Source organism: Balaenoptera ricei, chromosome 1, assembly GCF_028023285.1.
Source record: "Balaenoptera ricei isolate mBalRic1 chromosome 1, mBalRic1.hap2, whole genome shotgun sequence".
Classification (NCBI taxonomy): Eukaryota; Metazoa; Chordata; class Mammalia; order Artiodactyla; family Balaenopteridae; genus Balaenoptera; species Balaenoptera ricei.
Window position 1 is genome coordinate 117,860,124 of NC_082639.1, and position 24,071 is coordinate 117,884,194.

General features: G+C 45.2%; 2 protein-coding genes across 3 annotated transcripts; both read right to left on the reverse strand.

Annotated features, from left to right (window-relative positions):
• Window positions 1-16,458: 16,458 nt before the first annotated feature.
• Window positions 16,459-17,935, reverse strand: TSTD1 (thiosulfate sulfurtransferase like domain containing 1). Its single transcript, XM_059902847.1, has 4 exons — window positions 17,751-17,935; window positions 17,420-17,542; window positions 16,743-16,905; window positions 16,459-16,652 (listed from the first exon to the last, which is right to left on the reverse strand). Exons 1-4 carry the CDS (start codon window positions 17,824-17,826, stop codon window positions 16,601-16,603), a joined length of 414 nt encoding a protein of 137 aa, XP_059758830.1. The 5' UTR covers window positions 17,827-17,935; the 3' UTR covers window positions 16,459-16,600.
• A 184-nt stretch (window positions 17,936-18,119) lies between these two features.
• Window positions 18,120-23,883, reverse strand: USF1 (upstream transcription factor 1). 2 transcript variants are annotated; one of them, XM_059934728.1, is made up of 11 exons: window positions 23,771-23,883; window positions 21,821-21,913; window positions 21,399-21,448; window positions 21,122-21,237; window positions 20,667-20,768; window positions 20,232-20,427; window positions 19,895-19,982; window positions 19,701-19,759; window positions 19,461-19,555; window positions 19,083-19,211; window positions 18,120-18,886 (listed from the first exon to the last, which is right to left on the reverse strand). In XM_059934728.1, exons 2-11 carry the CDS (start codon window positions 21,826-21,828, stop codon window positions 18,797-18,799), a joined length of 933 nt encoding a protein of 310 aa, XP_059790711.1. In that variant the 5' UTR covers window positions 21,829-21,913; window positions 23,771-23,883; the 3' UTR covers window positions 18,120-18,796. The 2 variants fall into 2 exon arrangements, with proteins under 2 accessions (XP_059790711.1, XP_059790718.1); XM_059934735.1 differs by lacking the exons at window positions 21,399-21,448; window positions 21,821-21,913; window positions 23,771-23,883 and having other exon boundaries at window positions 21,153-21,240.
• Window positions 23,884-24,071: the final 188 nt, after the last annotated feature.

The following is a 24,071-nucleotide window of genomic DNA, read 5'->3' on the forward strand; positions in this document are numbered from 1 at the left end:
TTGGGCGGCGTTCCTGAAGTAGGGACTTTCTGACTGGCTAGGTTTTGAGTTGGAGCTGGAAGATTAGAGGAATACCTTAAAGGAGGTGGTAGGGAAGGTAGTCATACTGTGGGACTGGAGAGAGACAAGCCTGAGTTTTTTTGTTTGTTTGTTTGTTCGAATGTAATGGTATTGTCTGTTTGTTCGAATGTAAATTGCTGGGTGCTGCAGAAACCTTGGTCCCCTCCTTTGGCAAGTGAAAACCACATGTATTAATATGCGAGGGTTGGGGGAGAAGACCAGGAGACAAGTGGGGAATGATATGTTGACACTACCCCCCAAACTGTGTTCCTTTGTCCACTCCATTCGCAGCATTCAAGGCTGCGCTGAGAGGAGAAAAGGAAAAGGAGCGCTCAACTCAACAGTGGGAAAAGCAGAATCACGTTACCAAACAAACCCAGATAATACAAACTGACCTACAGACGCTCTATAAACATCACTGAGTGACTGTGGATATGTCCTTTACATTTGTTTAATCAGTCAGCAGAGCTCTGCATTTCAGAATTACTTCTCTTCTCACTGTGACTAACAGTTGGGTGCTGACTAAACTCTCTTTCTATAGGCTATGTTGATACTCAAGCTTTCTGTTAATATTTATACTGTCACATCATTTTTAATTGAAACTCGTGCTCAACACCTTTACTATTTGTAGTTTCCATTTTATAATGATTTTATTTTGTGATCTTAGTATATCCAGGTTGCCTGTGGAAAAACTTCCTGAGCCTTATCTCAATGCAAGTAAGAAGTCCACACTTGCATCCAAAACAGTGGTATTCTTTGACCTTTTGCTTCTTTCACCTTTGTTCTCATTCCTTTGGGCCAAAAGTCTACTTCTGGTTTCACCCAACTTAAAGTAATGTTTATCAAGCACCTATTGGGTACTGTGGGGGAATACAAATAAATATAAACCGCAATCCCTGACTTCAAATGGCTTACAATCTACTTCCAAGACTAATACAGGAAACAGGACAATATGTAACCAAAAGTTAAACTTTGTATTACTAAAGTGAAACAAATATTTGGGTGCCTGCCACTTGGAAAGCTCTGTTCTTTACCCTCAAGGGAATTTAAAGTCTTGGAGAGAGAGACATATACATGAAATTAAGTCAGAGAGTAAAGAGGAGCAGAGAGAAAAGCTTAGAGAGTCACTCTGGGCTGTGACTGTCAGAGAAAATCTTATGATGGGGGAACTTGAGCAGGGGTTTAAAGGAACTCTGAGATCAGTCTTAGAAGGGTAGAAGGGTCATCTTAGAGGTCATTTAAGTCATCCTCTCACCCTTCACAGAAAGGCCAATACAACCACCAAGAGTTTAAACATCCTCTGGTTAAACTCTTTGAATAATTATCTCTCTCTTGCTTTTTTTTTTTTTTTTTTTTTTTGGCCGTGTCGCACGCTTGCGGGATCTCAGTTCCCTGATCAGGGATTGAACCCGGGGCACAGCAGTGAAAGTGCTAAAGCCTAACCACTAGACCACCAGGAAACTCCCTTTTTTTACAACCCTTAATTGTTAAAATATTCTTTCAACAAAAATGGAATATGTCTCCTGCTTCCAAACACTGCTCTCTGGAGTTACACAAAATGTATCATTATTCTTTACCAATGACAGCCCTTCCTTTAAGTATTTTAAGATTCTTATTATGAGCCTCCTTTCCTACTCCAAGCTAAACTATCCTTCAAATAGTCTTCATATTGCTACCCGAAAACTGGGTTCGCCTCTTGGTGGGTGTCGAGCCAACAGACACAACCAAGCCAAAGATCGGGAGAAGGAAGAATTTATTATTACTAGCAGCAAGTAGGAGAACACCGGGGATCTTTCCCAAAGCAGCATCTCCCTGAACAGCAAAACTGGGGAACTTTTAAGCTAAGGGTACACGCACATTCATAAAGGGGCTTGAGCAGAGAACGCAGCATAGAATTGGGACAAAGGTCAACAGAGTCCAAGCTTTAGTTGATTGAAGTCAGGAGGGTCAACGTCATCATTCCATCCTCCACCTGGTTGGGGGCCTTAGTTCTTACAGAACTCAAGGATATATTATTATGTATATCCCTTGAGGAGGAACTAGGACTCTGCTTTATTACTGCACTATTGTTTGACGGCCTTTTCTCTGTTCTTGCATTCCTTTGTTCCCTTAATATCATTAATTACTGAGACCTGTTCAAGGGGCAAGCATTGCGGCCAGGCTTAGGTCACAAAATAGCTTAGGCCAAAATGGCTTCTCTTATGTCAAGAAAGCCATTCCTGGTCTCTTTCTCCTGGGACCCCCTAACTTATCTGTTTACAAAATAGCACAGATTTACATGCCACCCCCCAATTCCTCTCACTCCTCTGGATAACCCCTTGTTTATTACTGTACCAAGAACTGAACCAGGCACTGGAGAAACTATCTCTATGGGATGGACAGGTCTCAGTTCAAACCCAGTTCCCCAATCTAGCTACCTTGGCCAGCTCACATCTGTCTGAAACTTTCTCCATCCAGAAGGTAGTTATGATGATGGTAATATGACTTACCTTATGGCAAAATAAGAATTAAATAATATAATTGATGTACTATGCTTAGCACAGGGCCTGGTACATTTTAAGTACTGAAATGGTAGCTATTTTCATCACTCTTATTTACAGTCTAAGAATGCATTTGCAACCCACACACTTATGGTCAATTAATCTATGACAAAGGAGGCAAGAATACACAGTGGAGAAAAGACAATCTCTTCAATAAGTGGTGTTGGGAAAACTGGACAGCTACACGTAAAAGAATGAGATTAGAACATTTCCTCACACCATATTCAAAAATAAACTCAAGGGCTTCCCTGGTGGCACAGTGGTTAATAATCCATCTGCCAATGCAGGGGACACAGGTTCGAGCTGTTCCGGAAAGATCCCACATGCTGTGGAGCAACTAAGCCTGTGAGCCACAACTATTCAGCCTGCGCTCTAGAGCCCATGAGCCACAACTACTGAGCCTGCGTGCCTAGAGCCTAAGCTCTGCAACAAGAGAAGCCACCACAATGAGAAACCGACGCACCGCAACAAAGAGTAGCCCATGCTAGTCACAACTAAAGAAAGCCGGTGTGCAACAACGAAGACCCAACGCAGCCAAAAATAAAATAAAATTAATTAATTAAAAAAAAAAACTCAAAATGGATTAAAGACCTAGAAGAGAACATAGGCAGAACACTCTTTGACATAAATCGTAGCAATATTTTTTTGGATCTGTCTCCTAAGGCAAAAGAAATAAAAGTAAAAATAAACAAATGGGACCTAACTAAACTTAAAAGCTTTTGCACAGCAAAGGAAACCATCAACAAAAGGAAAAGACAATCTGCTGAATGGGAGAAAAATACTATTTGCAGATGATATGATCAATAAAGTGTTAATATCCAAAATATATAAACAGCTCATACAACTTAATATCCAAAAAAACCCCCAATTTTAAAACGGCCCAGATAGACAGTTTTCCAAAGAAGACATACAAATGGCTAACAGGCCCATGAGAAGATGCTCAACATCACTAGTTATTAGAGAAATGCAAATCAAAAGCACAATGAGATATCACCTCACACCTGTCAGAATGGCTATTATCAAAACATCTACAAATAACAAATGTTGGCAAGGATGTGCAGAAAAGGGAACCCTTGTACACTGTTGGTGGTAATGTAAATTGGTGCAGCCAGTATGAAAGTTCCTCAAAAAACTAAAAATAGAACTATCATACGATCCAGCAATTCCATTCCTGGGTGTATAGCCGAAGAAAACAAAAATGTTAATTTGAAAATATACATGATGCATCCCAATATTCATAGCAGCATTATTTACAATAGCCAAGATATGTAAGCAACCTAAGTGTCCACCAGCAGGTGAATGGATAAAGAGGATGTGATTGATACACACACACACACACATACACACACACACACACAATGGAATACAACTCATTCATGAAAAAGAATGAAATTCTGCCATTTGCAACAACTTGGATGGACATGGAGAGTATTATGCTTAGTGAAATAACTCAGACAGAGAAAGACAAATACTGTATGTTATCATTATATGTGGAATCCGAAAAATAAAACAAACAGATGTATATAACAAAACAGACTCACAGACAGAAAACAAACTAGTGGATACTAGTGGGGAGAGGGAAGGAGGACAAGATAGGGGTATGGGATTAAGAGATACAAACTATTATGTATAAAATAGACAAGCAATGAAGATATATTGTACAGCACCGGGAAATATAGCCTTTATCTTGTAATAACTTTAAATGGAGTATAATCTATAAAAATATTGAATCACTATGCTGTACATCTAAAACTAATATAATATTATCAATCAAATATATTTCAATTTTTTTAAATGCATTTGTAAATATGATTATTAATATTATAGAATTATTAACTAATAACATTAATATTATAACTACTAAGTTATTTATAGTCAATTTGCAGCAAACTAAAACCCATAAGCCTTTTATTTTCACTTGGACTACTATTAAATCAGGTCTCTCACATACTATATTTATACTATTGTTTTTTTTTTTTTTTGTCAAACAAAGCTAAATATTTATTTGCATGCTGCATTATTTCCAAAACGAGACGTAAGGCAGTCTACAATAAAAGACTTACAGAACAGGAGTGAAAACAGAAATGGAGCACAGAAAAGAGAACCGCAACTGCCAAATACAACAGCTGATACAATTCGCAAAAATCAATACTAAGTTTGCCTTCAAGCTATCTACTAGCTAAAGAAATAGGGTGTCCATAGAAGAAAACATTTCCTTGAAATATACTCTTAAAAGAAGATCTATTTTAAATATTTTTAGTTGAACCATTTATGCCTTAGGTCCTTATTCAAAGGACGTGGAACAAAGTTTTGCAATAGAAATTTTGAAATGTACGTAAGATGTCCTCAAGAAGGTCGTCCCTGTATCAACACTCAATAAAAGCCAAGCACAGTCAATCCGTGGTAACTGTTATTTTTTTGATAATTGTTAGCCCAGTGAAGGCACTGGTGGTGGCAGCAATGGTGATGGTGATGGTGGTGGTCGTGGTGGTGTGTGTTTTTGCGTGTCTTGGGGTTGGATGGTTGGAAGGAGAGATATTAGTAAGCTACCTAATGAGACCCAGATATAAAACTTTCAGGGGATTTCACCTGCTGTGGTATAAAGTTTAGTCAATATGGAAAGAAACAACGAAGCAGCATCTCCACATATCGCCTCCATGCCTCCCTGGAGTCTCACAAAGTCCAAAGCTTTAGAAGACACCTGAAGAATAAGCAATTCAATATCCAGCCTTCCAAGAAGAGCCTGAAATACTGACGGTTGGGATTACTGGCTTAAGGAGATTCATGGGCTTTGAGTCCCAAATAGCGGCGACAGAGTTGACGTTCTTTTATGCAAGTGAAAAATAGAAAGAGATGTCTGTTTGGAAGGACTGCAGAAAGCTACTCACTTCTTGGTGTGATGTGTTTTCTCCAGAAGAACACTCCCACCCAAATGAAATCTTAGCATTTCCTCTTGACATAAGCCTTAGCTATAAGTGCAGACTCCAGTGAATTGTATAAAGTTAAATCAAGAAATAAGATTAAAAACATAGGGTCCAGGGCTTCCCTGGTGGCGCAGTGGTTGAGAGTCTGCCTGCCAATGCAGGGGACACGGGTTCGAGCCCTGGTCTGGGAAGATCCCACATGCCGCGGAGCAACTGGGCCCGTGAGCCACGACTGCTGAGCCTGCGCGTCTGGAGCCTGTGCTCCGCAACAAGAGAGGCCGCGACAGTGAGAGGCCCGCGCACCGCGATGAAGAGTGGATCCCGCTCGCTGGAACTGGAGAAAGCCCTCGCACAGAAACGAAGACCCAACACACCCAAAAATAAATAAATAAATAAATTAGAATTTAAAAAACAAAAAAACAAAAAAACATAGGGTCCAGTAGTCTAGATGGTACAAAGGACTAAACCAGATACACACCGAGTTCTCAACAGGGACATCTCAGGCCTGAGCTGCTCCATCCATGAAACACCACACGTGAGGACAAAAGAAAATGAACGGAACAGCCAAACGTCTGGACACCAATGGAATGGAATAAATGTATGCCTCTCCATCAGAATGTCACTCAACAGTCTTCACATTTGTCTCCAATAAATGAGGAAGGTTGTGGAATTATGCAAAGGTCTTAAGCTTTCAATAAAACTTCTTGACAAGTGTAAAATATTAATTCAATCATGCTGTGTGAAGAGGTCACTGTGAATTATTTCAATCGAGCAATATAGCTTCTGAATGGTCAGCAAACCCATGGGAACATTTAGGATGAAATCAGTAAACATTTTGTGGGGTGACAAAACTGTTCTAACAGTAGATTATGGTGATGGTGTAGAAGTCTCCTTCCTGATGTGGGAAAACAAGATGTCTTTAGCACAGGAGTCGACTGAGCTCTTTGGGATCAAATACCAATTTCACATCGTTGACAATGGTTGGCAAGTATTTCAGCGCTGCACCCGGTCCTCCTCTGCCCTCCATGAGTCCCCACGAGCTGGAACTGCTATACTATTGTTTTTAACCAAAGTACATTTTGCATTTATACCCACTCAATTTCATATTTTTTGTTTTGAAAATGAATTAATATACAGAAAAGTATACATGTAATAATGTTAATGATTAAAGTAAATACAAATAACATGTATTCCAGTTATTTCCATATAAAACATTTATGTATATGTTAATATTTACAAAGCATGAAAGTAATTTTGGGGCATGCAAATAATTTGATATTCACCAGGTTCCTTTTCCCATAAAGTTGATTAAATAAATAATAAATTTTAAAATTTCATTATCATTGACATTTGTTTTCTGTAGTCTTTTTTGAAAGCCAGATTTTGTAAACTTCAGACTGGTGAGTTTGTCTGCAAAGTAGAAAATTCTGGAAGGGACTATTAAATATAAATCTTGATTTTGTCATCCAGTATATTAGCAGTTGCACCTGAATCTGTGTTATATGCAAATTTCATACACATGCTATCTATGACCCAATTCAATAAGTTAATAAAAATATTGAAGAAGGACAAAGTTGAAAACAGAATCCTTAAGTGACCTCTTTCCAAGCTGGCATAGTACACTAATAGCAGTCTAGGTATTGATATTTCCAGAGGTTCTTGTTGAGAGATGATGTGCTTCTGTCATATGTTGGTCATATGGACACCTTACTTTTTTTTTTTTTTAATTTTTATTTACTTATTTATTATTTATTTATGGCTGTGTTGGGTCTTCGTTTCTGTGCAAGGGCTTTCTCTACTTGCGGCGAGTGGGGGCCACTCTTCATCGCGGTGCGCGGGCCTCTCACTATCGCGGCCTCTCTTGTTGCGGAGCTCGGGATCTAGGAGCGCAGGCTCAGCAGTTGTGGCTCCCGGGCCCAGCCGCTCCGCGGCATGTGGGATCTTCCCAGACCAGGGCTCGAACCCGTGTCCTCTGCATTGGCAGGCAGATTCTCAACCACTGCGCCACCAGGGAAGCCTTACATTTTATAATCAATCTTGTTAGTCATTTTGCTTTACTCTCTAGGAAGACCAAGCCCAAATTTGCAATGCAAGTCCAAAAATTGACATGCATTCCTCATTTCACCTGACTTTATCCTGACTTCACCTGACTATGCTATTCAATCTTCCTTAGGGCTTCCCTGGTGGCACAGTGGTTGAGAATCTGCCTGCCAATGCAGGGGACACGGGTTCGAGCCCTGGTCTGGGAAGATCCCACATGCCACGGAGCAACTAGGCCCGTGAGCCACAACTACTGAGCCTGTGCGTCTGGAGCTTCTGCTCCGCAACAAGAGAGGCCGCGACAGTGAGAGGCCTGCGCACCACGATGAAGAGTGGCCCCCGCTCGCCGCAACTAGAAAAAGCCCTCGCACAGAAATGAAGACCCAACACAGCCAAAAATAAAAATTAATTAATTAATTAATTTAAAAAATCTTCCCTTAGCCCTGACATTTTTTTTTCTTTTATCCTTTTTGGAATGTAGAGTTTTCTGTACATACAAACATACTGTAGTGATGCTGTGATGTGCTACCCAGACTCCCTTTCAGAAATGAAGAACAATTTCCCCAGCTGTTGGCCTCTTTGGGAATTGCCTCCACCAAAGAGAGGCACCTAGGCCAAAGACACGCCCCCTCCCCTTCCCAGGGGAGGGGATTAGATATGTACAGGGATTAGACGTATATCTAATGTCTAATCCCTGTAAATTGTTCATGGGTCACCTTGAAAGAAGTGTCAGTGGAATAGTGGAGTAAGCAATAAAACCTGTATGGAGTAGGCTGAGGAGAGAATGTAAATTGAGGAAATATAGACTATGGCTACAGGCACTTCAAGAGAGACTTTGCTGAGAAGGGCAGCAGAGAAAAGGAGCAGCAGCTGGAAGGGTGCTGGATGAAGGTAGAGCAGGTATTTTGTTTACATGGAAATGATTGTTGGCTAATGGCAATGACCCAGTAGAAAGGAAAAAATTAATGCTGTATGAAACAAGGGGGGTTAGTTGCGGTACCAAGTTCTTGAGGAGAGAGGAGATGGGATCCAGAGCCCAAGTTAAGTGTCAAAAGGGAGCAGAGACAACCATCCACCATGACAAGAGGGAAGTATATGGTACAGTTGGTACATTTGTTGGTGGGAAGATGATAAAAATTTGGCCTGCCTTCTGTTCTCTGGAGCGTGAGGTGAAGTCATTAGCTAAAAGTACAGAGGAAAAAGGAAAGTTTAGGAGATTGAAGAGTGGGGAGAAGCAGAGACAGAAACTGAACATACTAGGGAAGTGTATTAGGCCTGGTGAGCAGTATCAAGTGCCTACTAGATATTTTGGACATGAATTTAAAGAGAGACCAGTCAAGCTGGTATGAATTTTACTCCAGCTGTTTGACTGCAGGAAAAGTGTAAGTGGTTAGTTGGGTGGGACCACAGTTGGGATTTTCCTAAGAAGTGGATGGAGAAAGCAGCAGGGATGCTAAAGACGTGTTCAAAGGAGTGGCATTTTACTAATTCTCTCTGTGTCTTTCCAGAGTTTCTTTCTGCTAATATAAGCAATTATAAACACGTATTCATAGTATCTTTTTTTTTTTACACTACATTTTTTTTTTCACTTGAAACATGTCTTGGAGATCCTTCGCAAATGTACTGTTTCCTCATTCTTTTTTACAGCTACATAATATTCTATTGTATGCTTATAATGTTATTTATTTAGCCAGTTTTAACTTATAGATACCTGGATTGCTTCCAGTATTTTGCTAATATAAATAAGGTAATGAGGGCCTTCCCTGGTGGTCCAGTGGCTAAGACTCTGTGCTTCCACTGCAGGGGGCACAGGTTCGATCCCTGGTCGGGGAACTAAGATCCCTGTGTGCTGCGGCCAAAAAATAAATAAATAAATAAATAAAATAAGGTGATGAATAAACACATACATATATCATTTCACACAGGTGCAAGGTTATTTGCTCGATAAATCTCCAGAAGTGTGAACGCTGGGTCCAAGGATACATGCGGTTATTATTTTTATTGATATTGACAAATTGCCCTCCATGGAGGTTGTACCAATTTATATTTACATAACCTATTAGCATATCTATTTTCCCACAGTCTTGCTAAAAGTGTTTTATCAAACATCTAAATTTTTGCTAAAATGATAAATGCAAATTGAAACATCAGTTTAGTTTTAATTTGTATCTCTTATGAGTAAGCTGAGCATCCCTGTAGGTTTAAGAGTCATGTGTATTCTATGAACTGTCTCTTCATTTGTTTTGTTCACTTTCTTATTGGAATAGTTGTCTTTTCCTTATCCATTTGTAAGGGCTCTTTATATATTCCAGGAATTAGCCCTTTGAGTATGCTATGAGTTGAATTTTTCCCCTGGTTTGCTCTTTGTCTTTTTTTGTTTTTGTTTTCTTTATTTTTGGCCCTGCAGCATGTGGGATCTTAGTTCCCCGACCAGGGATTGAACCCGCGCCCCCTGCATGGAATCTTAACCATTGGACCACCAGGGAAGTCCCCTGCTGTTTGTCTTTTGACTTGACTTGTGTGATGTTTGTTTTTGCCACACAGAGGCTTGCTTGTTTTGTATTTTCTCAGTCTTTTCTTTCATGGCTTCTAAATTTTGACTTAAAGTTAGAGCTATCTCCCCCACTTTTAGATAATAAAATAATTCTTCTTGATAGTTTCCATTTTTACTTTAAATCTTTGAAATTTATCTTGATATATAGTGTGGGGTTTGGAATTCATCTATCTAATTGCTAATTGCATATTTTAATAGCTGGTAGGGCTTGCTTCCCCTTACTGATGTTCTTTTTCTAGATTTTCTGGCTATTCTTAATTTCAACTAAACTGATATATTTATGGAACTGAGTCTTCCCATCCAAGAACCTTTTAGGTCTTTTCTTTTGTGCAAGTCTTCTTTTAAGGTCTTTTCATCATGTTTTAACATTTTCTTCATATTGGTTTTGAATTTTCTTGATAAGTTTAGTCCCAGTTATGCAAAGGAATGATGATAATGATGAGCCATACATGGAATCAACTAGATTAGGAGGAAAATAAAATCATGAGGAAAATAATAGTGAAATTTGGGTAAGGTCAATTAATTGGAAGACTTGATAGGTTGAGGAATATGATTAGGATTGGGAAAACTAGTGGAATAAATGAGCTGGAAGGACTTCCCACTGGGAAATGCTATCAAGTCTGGGTTCTGAAGACTCTCAACTCTGTTGACTCATATTCTCCTTAGAGTCTCTGGCTATGAGCTTAACTGATATTTTCTTTTAATTAAAAAAATCTGCTGGGGCTTCCCTGGTGGCGCAGTGGTTGAGAATCTGCCTGCTAATGCAGGGGACACGGGTTCGAGCCCTGGTCTGGGAAGATCCCACATGCCACGGAGCAACTGGGCCCGTGAGCCACAATTACTGAGCCTGCGCGTCTGGAGCCTGCGCTCCGCAACAAGAGAGGCCACGATGGTGAGAGGCCCGCGCACCGCGATGAAGAGTGGTCCCCACTTGCCGCAACTAGAGAAAGCCCTCGCACACAAACGAAGACTTAACACAGTCATAAATAATAAATAAATAAAAGAACGTGAATTTCTAAAAAAAAATCTGCTTTTCTTGTGTCTAATTGTGCTTAGTGTTTTCTTCTTTGGTTAATATGAATTCCAGGAGACATGGTCTATTATTACCATGTAAACACTAACCTAAATGAAGCTGGTGTAGTTGTAATAACAGCAAACAAAATAGACTTTAAGGTAGGAAGCATCACCAGAAATAAAGAAGGACATAATAAGAAAAGGATCCATTCCGGAGGAAGCATAGCAATTCTAAATCTGTAACATATAATAACATAGTCTCCAAATATATAAGTAAAAATGTCAGAAAAAAAGGCAGAAAAGACAAGTTCAAATCATGATGAAAGATTTAAACATACCTCTATAAGTAGCTAATAGAATAAGCAGACAAAAAAAAATCAGTAGAGCTATAGATGTGAACAAAATAATAATAAACTGGCCCAAACTGACCTATATAGAACACTACACTCCGAAACTACAGAATATACCCTCTTTTCAAGTGTTCATGGAACATATACAAAAATTGACCATACACTTGGCTATAAAGCAAGTCTCAACGTGATTTAAATGATTCAAATCACAGTGTATGTTTTCTGACCACAGCAGTGGTTAAATGAGTGTGTAAAAAATCATCAAGCTGAACACTTATATTGTCTGACTCTTCTATTAAATATATTTTCTTTTAAAAAAAACAAAACACTTTTTGGGACTTCCCTGGTGGTCCAGCGGTTAAGAATCCGCCTTCCAATGCAGGGGACACGGGTTGGATCCCTCGTAGCAGAACTAAGTTCCCACATTCCACAGGGCAACTAAGCCTGCATGCCGCAACTACTGAGCCCGGCGCTCTCGCGGGCCTGTGCACCACAACTAGAGAGAAGCCCGTGCACTGCAACAAAGAGCCCGCATGCCACCACGAAAGAGCCCGCACGCTGCAACGAAGACCTGACGCGGCCAAATAAATAAACAAAACAAACCCCTTGTAAGTTAACATAAATAATATTTTTAAAAAAACACGTTTCCACTGCCAGTCATAAGTTCCCTTCCATCAAGTTTCAATGATATCTATGCTGTTTTATTTATCTTCTTGTGTTTACTCATATATACATCTCTAAATCCACACGTTTTAAATGACAGGCACTTTACATATGTTATCCCAGTAAACTTTCACAACCATCCAAAGAGATAGTCTTTTAACCCCCATTTTATAGATAAGGAAAATGAGAAGCGGAATAGTTAAAAAGTAACTTGCAGTGACCACTAAGTAGTGCTGAGTCAGAACTGGAACTCAGAACTCTGATTCATAGCCTTTGCTCTTTACATGATAACATGCCATGATACCATTCGTGAGCATTATTCCCAACTTTCACCCCTTGCATTTTCCCCGCTGGGAATTATTAAACACCGCAATAAAAATTCAACATCTATTGAGTACCTCCTTTATTCCAGGTTCTGGTTTCATTGTTGGCCATACAAAAATAAACTAAACAGTCCCTCCCCTTAAAGAGTTCAGTCTAAAGGGGAAGAACCACGTAATTTATAATACAGTGTGTTAAGTGCTACATAGAGGTGTGTACCTTATCCACCATTCTCCTGTTTCTTCTGTCCTTCATGGATCAGTTATATAATCTTATCTGGTTATTTTTCTCCCTTTTCCTTCAGTTTACAAGCCCTCTAGATTAAGACAGCAAGCATCCTGCCAAATACATTCTTCTAATTTTTGTGAAATTTAGTGTGGCACAAAAGAGGCTGGAAGCTTCCCAAACAGGGTAAATGTTGAGTAAAGGCCAGGGTCAGAAAGGAGTAGGGTCTACTTTGGCCACTAAAGAAACTAGCCTGATGGGAGCTGGCACTGAAAGATATGTTTGAAAAGGCAGGGTGATGCCAGATGCAGACTAGAGACTGCTCGAAATGCCAGGCCAAGGCATGTGCTTGAGCCACTAGGCAACAAGGACCTACTGTAAATTATTAACTCTGACTGATAAGATTAAAATGTTATTTTAAGATTGCTCAAGCAGCGATGTTTCAGAAAGACTGAAATTAGAAGATTCTGAAAGTGGCGAGGCCAGTGATGCTCAACAAACACCTACTGAGAACTCAGATCCCAGGCACTGGAGGTAAGGAAATGAAAGCCAGTTCCTGCCTTTGAGGAGTTCACTATCAACTAAGAGAGATAAACAACCAAAACATAATGTAGTAGATATGATGACACAGTCAACACAAACCTAGGGTAGATAAAATATGGTGAAAGAGGGGCTTCCCTGGTGGCGCAGTGGTTGAGAATCTGCCTGCCAATGCAGGGGACACGGGTTCGAGCCCTGGTCTGGGAAGATCCCACATGCCGCGGAGCAACTGGGCCCGTGAGCCACAACTACTGAGCCTGCGCGTCTGGAGCCTGTGCTCCACAACAAGAGAGGCGGCGATAGTGAGAGGCCCGCGCAATGCGATGAAGAGTGGCCCCCGCTCGCCGCCACTAGAGAAAGCCCTCGCACGGAAACGAAGACCCAACACAGCCAAAAATAAATAAATAAATTTATATTTTAAAAAAAAATATGGTGAAAGAGAGGAGTCTGATGTAGCATGGAAAGAGAGAAGGCAGGGGAAAGACATGGAGCTGGTAAGCTCTAGCTCTTCAGCCTCACCTGCTGAAATAGTTAGCTATGAGGAAACAGAAAGAGAACGTTAAAGGGCAAGGTAATGGGTTGGCACAGCCTATCAAGATTATGAACCATATAGTTAATGAGGGAGAAAGAGGAATGTTCTCTTAACAATGATCAAGCCAGAGGGCGTGGTCATGTAGTGGGCCAGCTCAGTTTACTTCCAGGATCCTCTCTAACCCTCATCAGCTAAACTGAAGAAAGCAAGTAGTGTAGGTTGGCAGCCAGGAAGGAAGCTAGAAAACTAGTTTAGGTGCTAGAAGATAGAAAATGGTTGCCTAGAAAGAGATTAGGGATGGAATTGACTGGAAAAGCACCCTAGAGAAATTTGGGGGATTTCGGTGTTCTGTATCTTGCTTAGGATGCTTGTTACAAGTAAGCATACGATTGTCAAACCTCAATGAACAGAACACTTAAGAACAGTGCATTTTAGGGAATTCCCTGGCGGTCCAGTGGTTGGGACTCTATGCTTCCACTACAGGGGACATGGGTTCAATCCCTGGTCAGGGAACTAATATAATATCCCACATAACGTGTGACCAAAAAAAAAAAAAAAAAAAAAGAACAGTGCATTTTATTGTAGGTAAATTATGCCTCAATCAAAAAAGAAATCAAATTACAAAACTTGAGGAGGGAAAAGAGAAAACTAGAACAGTTAAGACTCAAAGAGGGAAATTAGATCCCATGAAAAATTTCCCAACCAGTCTGAGAACCAAAGGAATTTGGGTATTTGGGGAAAGAGTAACTGATACCTATTATTTGCCAGACCCTAGACTAGACTCTTTCACATATTTCAACTTTATCTCCGACCCAACAATGTCCATCTAAGCTTGGTATTTTAACAGTATTATGACTGTTTCAGGGAGAGAGTGAAATAGGTCTGTGAAAGGAGGTGGAGAGCTCAGATGAATGGAAGATTTTGTACAGTGTGCAGTGTAGACTGTGAGATAAAAGATGTATGAGGGCTGGGTTCAGTCCCCCGAAAGGCAGAAGGGGAAGAGGAAAAGGTGAGAGCAAGGCAGGGAATACAGGAAATGTCTGAAGGAATTTCTCCAGAAACTTGAAAAATCAGAAAATTGGGTCCATCTCTGGCTCAACCTTTTCTTCCACAAAAAAAGGAATAAAATTTTTGTAAATCAAACTTAAGAAGTCAAAACTCTGCCATTAAAATATCTAGAAGGTCTGGAACCATATGCATTAAACCAGGGGTCCCCAACCCCCAGGCCACGGACCAATACCGGTCCGTGGCCTGTTAGGAACCGGGCCACACTGCAGGAGGTGAGCGGCAGGCGAGCAAGTGCGTGAAGATCATCTGTATTTACAGCTTCTCCCCATCACTCGCATTACCGCCTGGGCGCCGCCTCCTGTCAGCATTATGGTGAGTTGTAGAATTATTTCATTATATATTACAATGTAATAATAATAGAAACAAAGTGCACAATAAACGTAATGTGTTTGAATCATCCCAAAACCATCACACCCCCACCCCTGGTCCGTGGAAAAACTGTCTTCCACGAAACCAGTCCCTAGTGCCAAAAAGGTTGGGAACCGCTGCTTTAAACCATGAACCATGCTAGAGGGAAGTTATATACCTACTGTATAGTGTTGCATTTTATCTCAGTGAACATGTGCTTTTTCTTTTTTCTTTTTTTACCAGTTAAATTTTGTTAAATCCACTGTGGGATCAGAGAACAGTGTTGCTAAAAACTGGGACCTCTTTCTGCGGGCACAGGAGGAACTCCTCATACCTGTAATTGCTGTTTGACACAAGCGTAGGATTAAGAGTGGCATCCATTTCTTCACGCGACTGCCTGGGAGAGCCCTTTCATTTCCTCAACCCAGTGACAAAGTCTGAGGGAAGTGAGGTTGGGGCTGGAGACCTTAAGATCTAGAGCAAGCGTAGGCAAACTTTTTCTATAAAGGACTAGATAGTAAAAATGTTAGGCTTCGAAGAACATACAGTCTCTGTTACATCTATTCTGCCATTTTAGCACAGAAGTAGCCATAGACAATATGTAAACAAATGGTCATGGCAGCAAGACCAAGTGGGGCCATAGTTTGCTGATCTCTGGTCTAGAGCAGCGGTTCTGGCTCCTGACTGCACATCAGAATCATTTGAGGGGCTTGTAAAACCACTAATGCCCAGGTCCCACTGCCGAGACTCCAAATCTGAGATGGGGCCCAAGACTTTTTTTTTTTTTTTTTTTTTAAACTACCAGGTGGGGACTTCCCTGGTGGCGCAGTGGTTAAGAACCCACCTGCCAATGCAGGGGACACCGGTTCGAGCCCTGGTCCGGGAAGATCCCACATGCCACGGAGCAACTAAGCCAATGTGCCACAACTACTGGGCCCACGCGCCTAGATCCCGTGCTCTGCAACAAGAGAAGCCACTGCAGTAAGAAGCCCACGCACCACAACGAAGAGTAGCCCCCGCTCGTGGCAACTAGAGAAAAGCCCGCGCGCAGCAGCCAAGACCCAATGCGGCCAATAAATAAATAAACAAACTACCAGGTGATTCTGAATTATAGTGTCTCAGCAAACGGCTGGGTGTTTTCATTTTTGTTTTGGTTTTGGTGTGTGAGGGTGGAGAAGCAGATGAATGCTGGAAGAAGAAGAACCTAGGGCTGAAATGAAGTCTAGATTAAGATTAGAACTGTTTTCAGTCCACCTGACAAATTAAGTGCTTCCAATACTTTAATTAACTGCTCTTTATTTGTTGCTTTTGGTGCACAGCACTATAAGAAGTTGCCCAACCCAGCAAGTCAGCCCCTTCATCACTCTTAGTGAAGGAGGCCATGGGCGGGTGGAGGGAGCATTCAATAAGCCTCCTGCTACCTAACCTTCTTTCTGGAACCATTCACTATAGGCCCCTTTGTAGTTCCGAGCCCTGTGGAGAAAAAAGAGGGGTGAGGGAAGGACAAGCCCAGGAGGCAGTCCCCAGTCACGCCCCAGCTAGCAATTCACACCATCCCCATACCCTTTGTATCCAAGGCCCAAGGCCAACTGTGTGGCCTGAAAGCCCCGCTTGCCCCTCTGACAGAAGAAAATGAGGTTCTCATCTTCCAGCTTTGGTTTCTCGGTGGAGTACAAAGCCTTGAAAGCAGCTGGCTCCATCTGCAGGGCAGTTTCCAACTCTGACACTGGGAGGAAGAGTAGAGAGGACAGAATGGAAAGCCGGCAGTTTGGCAATCTCAGGCTCTGAGGCTGGGCCTGGAAGGACTGGTCCTGTGGTCGAACATACTCCAGGGGGCCCCAAAACAACACACGGTGACCACCACCCCCCAACCTCAAGGACAAGATACAGCCTACCTGCACAGGAAGTCAGCCACACAACCTTTGAATGGAAGCCACTTCCCTAGTTTGTGAGAAGGAGCGGGCAAACTCAGGCATTCAGCATTGGGGAGATCGAGCGTGTACAGAAGCTGGCCTGCCACTTCCTTGTCTCCCGTTATCCCCTCAAACTGGAAGGGCCAATTCCGCTGCCAGGATCCGCCTCCAATCAACCCTTCTTAAGGGAAGTTTGGGGGGCTACCGGAATACAGGAGCCCCGTAACCAGTGCCTTCCCCACACCATCCTAAGTGAGGTCCCATTGGCTGAGACTCTCCTGGACGGCCTCTACTCCACCACCAGGGCTTCCCCTCTCAATCCCATACCGGGAATGTTGAGCGCCCCAGGGATGGTCCCAGCTGCCGCCTCCTCCCGAGATCTCACGTCGATGAGCTGGGCCCGGCCGGAGGCTAGGAGCGAACGGAGTTCGGGGAGCAAGACCGTGGGCTCTGAGGAAGGGGGCACGAGAGGCTTGAGGGGAGCAGGTCTGCAAGGCCCGGCTGCCGCAGCACCCCCTCACCTGGCCGCGCCCCAACCCGGCGGGGGTTGCGCGAGGACCCCCTCCGCCACGCCCCTTTGCGCCTCCCTCCGTGTGCACCTCCACCGGGGGGCTCCACGCGCGGCCCACACGAGATCCCAGGTCTCCCCTGCAGGTACCTCCAGCCATGGTGCGCGCCGCAAATGCGAGTTTCAGGAATGCGGCCCCGGCCAGCCCCCTGGGCGCCCGCAGCATCTCCCGCGCCCTCCCGGAGCCGGAACCGGAAGCGAAGGCACCGCCTCTCGCATAGCCCCCTGTGGCCCCGGTTCCCGGTGGCCCTAACACACCGCCCGCTAGAGAAATCTTCGAGATTGCCGGGCGTGGGCGGGCAACGACACACCGGTCTGAGGTGTGTCCAACAGGTAGCAGGACTCAGAGTCCAGGAGCAGCTCCCCACCCTAACCTTGGCCCAACCCTTACTGGTCAAAGCACAATGTGCCCCCTCCCTCCCGCCCTGGGGCCCGCAAAAGGAGACAAAACGGAGACAATTGTGGCTCTGAATATTTTATCTTAAAAAAAAAAAAAAAAAAGGAAAGAAAGGAAAAGGGGCGGGGGAAAAAACCATCCCCACAAGGGGGTAAGGCCCCCAGTGGGCCCTGCCTGTTGTTCTCCCTGGTTCCAGAGACTTCTGCAGAGGCCTCAGCTGCTTGCCGGCCAGTCTCCTCTTCCCGGGGCAGCAGCCACTAAGCATCCTATCCCCACTTCTTGCTGAAGCCTGTTCCCCAGAGTCCTCAGGTGCACATCTGAGCTCCAGGGAAAGGGAGAACCAGTGGAAGCGCCAGTGTCCTGGGGCAAGCCAGAGCTTTGCTTGTCAGCAGACCCTCTGCTGGCACTCTAAGCAAGCACAGGGCAAGCCCCCCAGTTCAGTGTGTCCAGTGTCCAGCATGGAGACAGCACATGCATTGTGCAAGAGGAGCACAAGGGCCCAGGGGCTGCACGGTGGGGTTGGGCGAGGATGTCAGTACGCATCCACGTGTGTGTTTCACACCACTGCAGGCTGCTGTATCACAGGGCCTCAGTTCAAAGACACGCCTTCTGAACTCCCCCCAGTCCCACGCCAGAAGCGGGCAGTGAAGGAAAGGGCACGGGGTTAGCCTGTTGCTCCTGGGCCATCTGCAGTTCTCTGAAAGGGGCTGTAGGGCCCAAAGCCTCTGAATCCCCAGAATTAGTTGCTATCACTCTTGATGACGACCTCTACTCCGTGGTGCCTCAACTGAGCTCGTAGCAGCAGATTCTTGTTTTTAAGATCTTCCACCTACCATGGGAAGGAGGCAGTAAGGGAAATAGGTATAAAAGTTGGCACAGCCAAGTCCCTGAACTTACTGGGACCCCCACCAGTGAGGAGGAAAAGATAAAGCCCTCTCTGTGGAAAACAAAATAGGGAGGCCCAAGCTGGGTTAGTGGTTAAGGAGGCTGAGGACAGCTATACTGAGGGTAGGGGGGGGTCTGACCTGCTGTCGAAGCACATCATTGTCCAACTGCAGCTGGTCAAGCCCCTGCAGTTCTTCAGACAACCTGTGGTTACTCTGCCGAAGTTCCTGGATATAATCACAGGCTTTGGATAGAATTCCACCTTTACTCTGTAAGAAAAAGCCAACAAAATGAGGACTAGGATATAGGCTACCTGGCTTGCTTTCCAAAAGCATGTTTACACTTTGGACCTCATTTTCCCTTAAGGATGGTGAAATAACATCTCCCAGGGATTCAGGAACCTCAGAGAGAGATAGGAAAAGACTACTGCCATGTGTGCCCACTCTCTACCATTTCTGGAAACAATACCAGGAGACAGAATTCAGGCATCTTGCCCACTACCAGGGTCTTTCCATGACCTGGCCAGACTTGGTGCTCTCCATGGAGCAGTCTGGGATGATCTTGGACAGCTGTACAATCCAGTTGTTAATCTTGTCTCGGCGGCGGCGCTCCACTGTGGGGCAAAGTAGAGGACAAGGTGACTCAGGGAGAAGTCACCAAAGGCCCCAGGGTAAAATTACCTAACCTCTCCCCTCAACATCACTGCTATCCCCAATCCCACCAGACAGCTCCAAGCTTCAGACGCAGATCATACCTACCTTCGTTATGCTGAGCCCTGCGTTTCTCATCCCGAGTTGTCCGGGGAGCTTCTGACTTCCTAACAACAGAGCCCAGAGCGGCCAGAGTGAGGGAGGGTCAAAAAATGAGATTGGAGTTTGGGGTGAGGAATTACACCAAATCTGGAAGGAATCAAGACCATTTCTGGTAACTGAAAAGAAACAGGGTTACTCACGGGGAATAAGGGTGGGTCCTGGGGGCAATAGAGCGCTGGCTTCCTCCTTGCAACACTTCTTGTGGTGACATCATCACAAAGAACTGACCTATGAAGATGCACGGTAGGTTCTGTCAGGACATAGGCCTAGGAACCTCACCAAGCTCTAAGGCCAAGGCCCTGGGACCCTCCTCTAAAAAGGACATACTGCCTCCTGCTGGAAGGGCAGCCCCAGACTCACTGCCTGCCCAGGTCTTTGTGATCATTAAGGGATCATGAGTAAAGGCCCACTGCCCACCAGCCATGTCCCACAGCCTATCCTAGCCCCTCCAGCCAGCATCCTCACATAATATCTCACCAGTGCCAGGAGGGGTCGCCTGCCCGAGTAGTGCCTCTGAGCCCTGGGTGGTAACAACAGCCGCCGTACTCCCCGATGTGGTACCCCCTGCCCCATCTCCCACTGCAGTGCTGGGGAAGTAAGTATAGTGCGTCTCAGCAGCTGTCCCCTCTGTGTCAACTGCATCATCACTCGTGAACGCACCCTGGATCACAGCCTGGGAAGGGGAGCAAGAGAACGGAGACAAGTGACAGTTAAATACTTCCCATGAACTACTCTGCAGCTTCTATCCCTTGGGAGGAGGGAGGGAGAAACATCCAGAAAGGGAGAGTCCAGTGCTTTGGGTCAAGGCAGCCCTAGATGCTTCCCTATCCCTAGCGACACCTATCCTATTGGTTCCCTTCTTCATCTTACTACTCAGAGCTCTAGTCCCCTCTGCAGCCCACACCCCTGTACCTGGGTCATGGATTGAGTGGCAGGGTAGCCACTGATGGCACCAGTCCCCTCAGTCTGGCCATCCAGCTGCCCCTCAGACACCTGGATCACCCTGTACATCACCTAGAGGCGGGGAGGAAAGGGGAAGGAGGGGGAAGAGGGAACAAGAGAGTAAGTGCTAGGGATTCCAGGGTCCCTCATAAAGCTTCTCTCGGATAGGGCCCCCAAACAAGAATCCTTCAGGGACATATATTTAGCCATTCCCCCTCCTTTCCCCATATAGAGCTTTCAGCGTAGCCCCTACCCCACACCAATCTCTACTCCAAACCTCATACTCCATCCCCCATCCCCTTCCCCCCAAATAGTCCACATCTTCACCTCATCCTCCAAACCAGGTTCTACCCATGACAGGTTCAATTACCTCCCTCAATCCCAACCCCAGGTAACACCTGCAGCCACCTGGCCCCCTCCCTTACCTGGCCCCCATTTTCAGTTCGGAAGACGTACTTGACGTTGGGGTCAGGGAAAGTGGCAGCTGACTGGATGCTGGCGATAGCCACACTGGTTGGGTCCTCCCCAGTTGCCACTGCGCCTGAATTAGGAAAAGGACAAGTCTGTGAGTTACTGCTTTTCTCCCTCTGTTGCACTTGCATGTCATTTATAAGAAGCTTGCACAGGTGATAGGCCCATGGGGTAGGGGAAGAGGCCACGATGGGCTCTTGGTCTCAGCTCAGTTCCGTTTCTCCCACTCACCTTCCTGAATCTGCACTGTCCCCTCTTCCGTTTCAGCTGTTTTCTGCTGCCTGTTTGTGAAGGGACAAGAGGAAGAATAAGGGAAAGTGAATTAAAAGCTCACTGGCCCAGTAACATATGGCTCCCAAACTCATTGGCATTCCCAACAGGTGCTAGGTTAGGTTAGAATAACAAGAGCTAGTATTTACTTAGCACTGAGCTAAGCACTTAACAGGCAATATCTTACTTAATACTAAGAACAGCACTATGAGTAGGAAGCACTACTTGCATTTTATAAACTGGAAACCAGATCACATTAGCAGGGTGATGTAGCTGGGACCTAAATCTAGGTCTGCCTGACTCCAGAGCCAGTGCTCTTAGCCATTTTGCATTCTCCCAGGCCTCCCATCTCCCATCCCAGACCCTACCTCTTCTTCACTCACCCCTTCATCTCTCTGTGAGGGGGCACATCCGAGGAATTGGTCCTTCTTTGGAAGTCTTCGTATCTCCTGCCTCACAGGCCTGAGTGCTAAGTCCTGGTAGGAATCAGGGAGTCTAGTGAGTCCAGGAAACTGAAAGCTCCCCTGTTTCTAGAACCTAGGCTCCCTGAAGACACATCCAGGAACATACACCAATCATCTGCAGGCGACAATCAGCTTTCTCCATTCTGATACTGAGGGCTGGCTACAGTGATTGAAAAAGCAACTCTACAAATGGTGCTCCGCGTCTCTCCAATTATCACTCCATCTCCTGATGGAGAGGGAATAATTATACTGCAAGACTGAGAAACAACATATTTCTGGATGGATTATTATTAAAGCTATTACGATCTGCCATGACATGGGGATTAGGAAGGGCCATGTTTAGACCACAGCTATCAAAAAACACAGGGCCGTGGATGCTGACGCTTCTTTCAGCCTCTCAGGCACATACTGTACCTGTCCTGAAATCTAGGAAAGGGAAACCTGAAACCCATTGGAAAAACCTCCGGAACCATAGAGACCAGACTTGGCCCTCGGGCCCCTTTCTACTGACAGGGCTCTTGTTTTGGGGAGTCCAGCTTTATGTCATTCATTAAAGACCCTAAAGCCCAAGTGTATCATCTTCAGGCTCCTACTATTTTATTCACCACGCCTTCCTGTAGCCTTTTAGCAACACAGTTGCTAAAATGTTGCCATGACAACTCCAAATCAACTGAGCCTCAGCAAAAAGGGGCGAAACTCCAGGTTCGGGGTTCGGAAAGAGAAGAGACAATGGGGGAGGAATCCATCTACGAGGTGCCTGCCTTAAGACCGTTTACACCCGGGCGGGGGGGCGCGGACTGGGGAGGCGGGCAGGAAAAACAAAGGGCTGAGCAGACAGATGCCTCCAGAAAGAAACAGCTATATACTACAAAGCGATAAAATAATCCCGACAAGAAAGGGGTAAGACTTTTGTAAATCCTCTACCCATAAGGTCCCCCAGACCTTTATCTTCAGCGAATGAGCCATGGAAAACTTGTATCCAAAGTGTTAACCAAAAAAAAAAAAAAAGGAACTGAAAGTGAAACTGTCCGGAGGAAGTAGCGCTGCAAGAAGATCCCAGCCCCTAAGGGAGAAGTAGCACCAGTGTTTCGAGACCACCTTACCTCTCCATCCTCAAGCCTGCGGAGGAAATGCCCCTCTGAGGCTTGCAGCGCTGACAGCAGAAGGAAGCAATGAAACAGAGGCCAGGGCACAGGAGGCGTCTCTATGGCCCACAGCTGTCAGACAGGGGCAGCCTCTGAGGACACCCAGTAACGGGATCAGGCTACTTATTCAAATCTTATGTGGACATCGGGAAGCATTTCCTGAGCATTAGGGGTATGCGACACGGAAAGCGGGCTAGCATGTTGTGGCGTGCACGCTCAGGGAACGAGGGCCCTGCAAGAGCCCTAAGTCTCGACACAAAGGGAAAAAGAATCAAGTTCGCAAAGAAGTCAGGCGCCTAGACCTTGCCTGAGAATGCGGCGTCTCCCTGCAGGCCCACCAACCAGTAGGCGCTCAGCAGCTGAGCGCCGGCCAGGCGCGAGACCAGGAGCCCGCGCGGTGACCCGGCCAGCCCGGCCGGGCTCACCCCCAGCCTCTGCTGCTCCGCAGAGGTAGGAAAGGACACCGGGGCTCAGCGGGCCCCGCAGTGTCCGGCCCAACGGCTCGCGGATAGCAGCGCGGGAGGGCGGGGACGTGTGCGCCCGGGGGCGGGGAGTGAGTTCGGCCCACAAAAGGGGGAGATAACGAACCAGGCACGGCCCCCTCCCTCAAAACAAAGGCTTCCGCCCCAGACGTTCCTGAACCTAAAAAACAGAAACAAAATCGAGGCTGCTCTGCCTCGCCGGCGCACCCAGTCTCCAGACTCCCGCCGTGTCCTGCACTCACCGGCCAAGGCAGCTTCAGCCGCCGATCTCCCCCCAACCGTGCTCTCCCTCTCCGGACTGGGGTATCTCCAAAGACAGCTGATCATGCGCACTCCCGGCCCGCGCCCATGTTGGTGAGGGGCGGAAGTGTCTCTCTGGACCCGCCCAGGCTACTCAGCCTCTGAGTCGCCCCACTTCCGTTCGCTCCATCTTGATGAGGGCTTGGATGGGGCGTGTTGTGGGTGTTGCTGGGTCAGCGAAGAAGCAATGCTGAGGGATTTCGGGAGAATGGCCTTGAAGTCCTAGTCGCTTTCGTCCTAGTC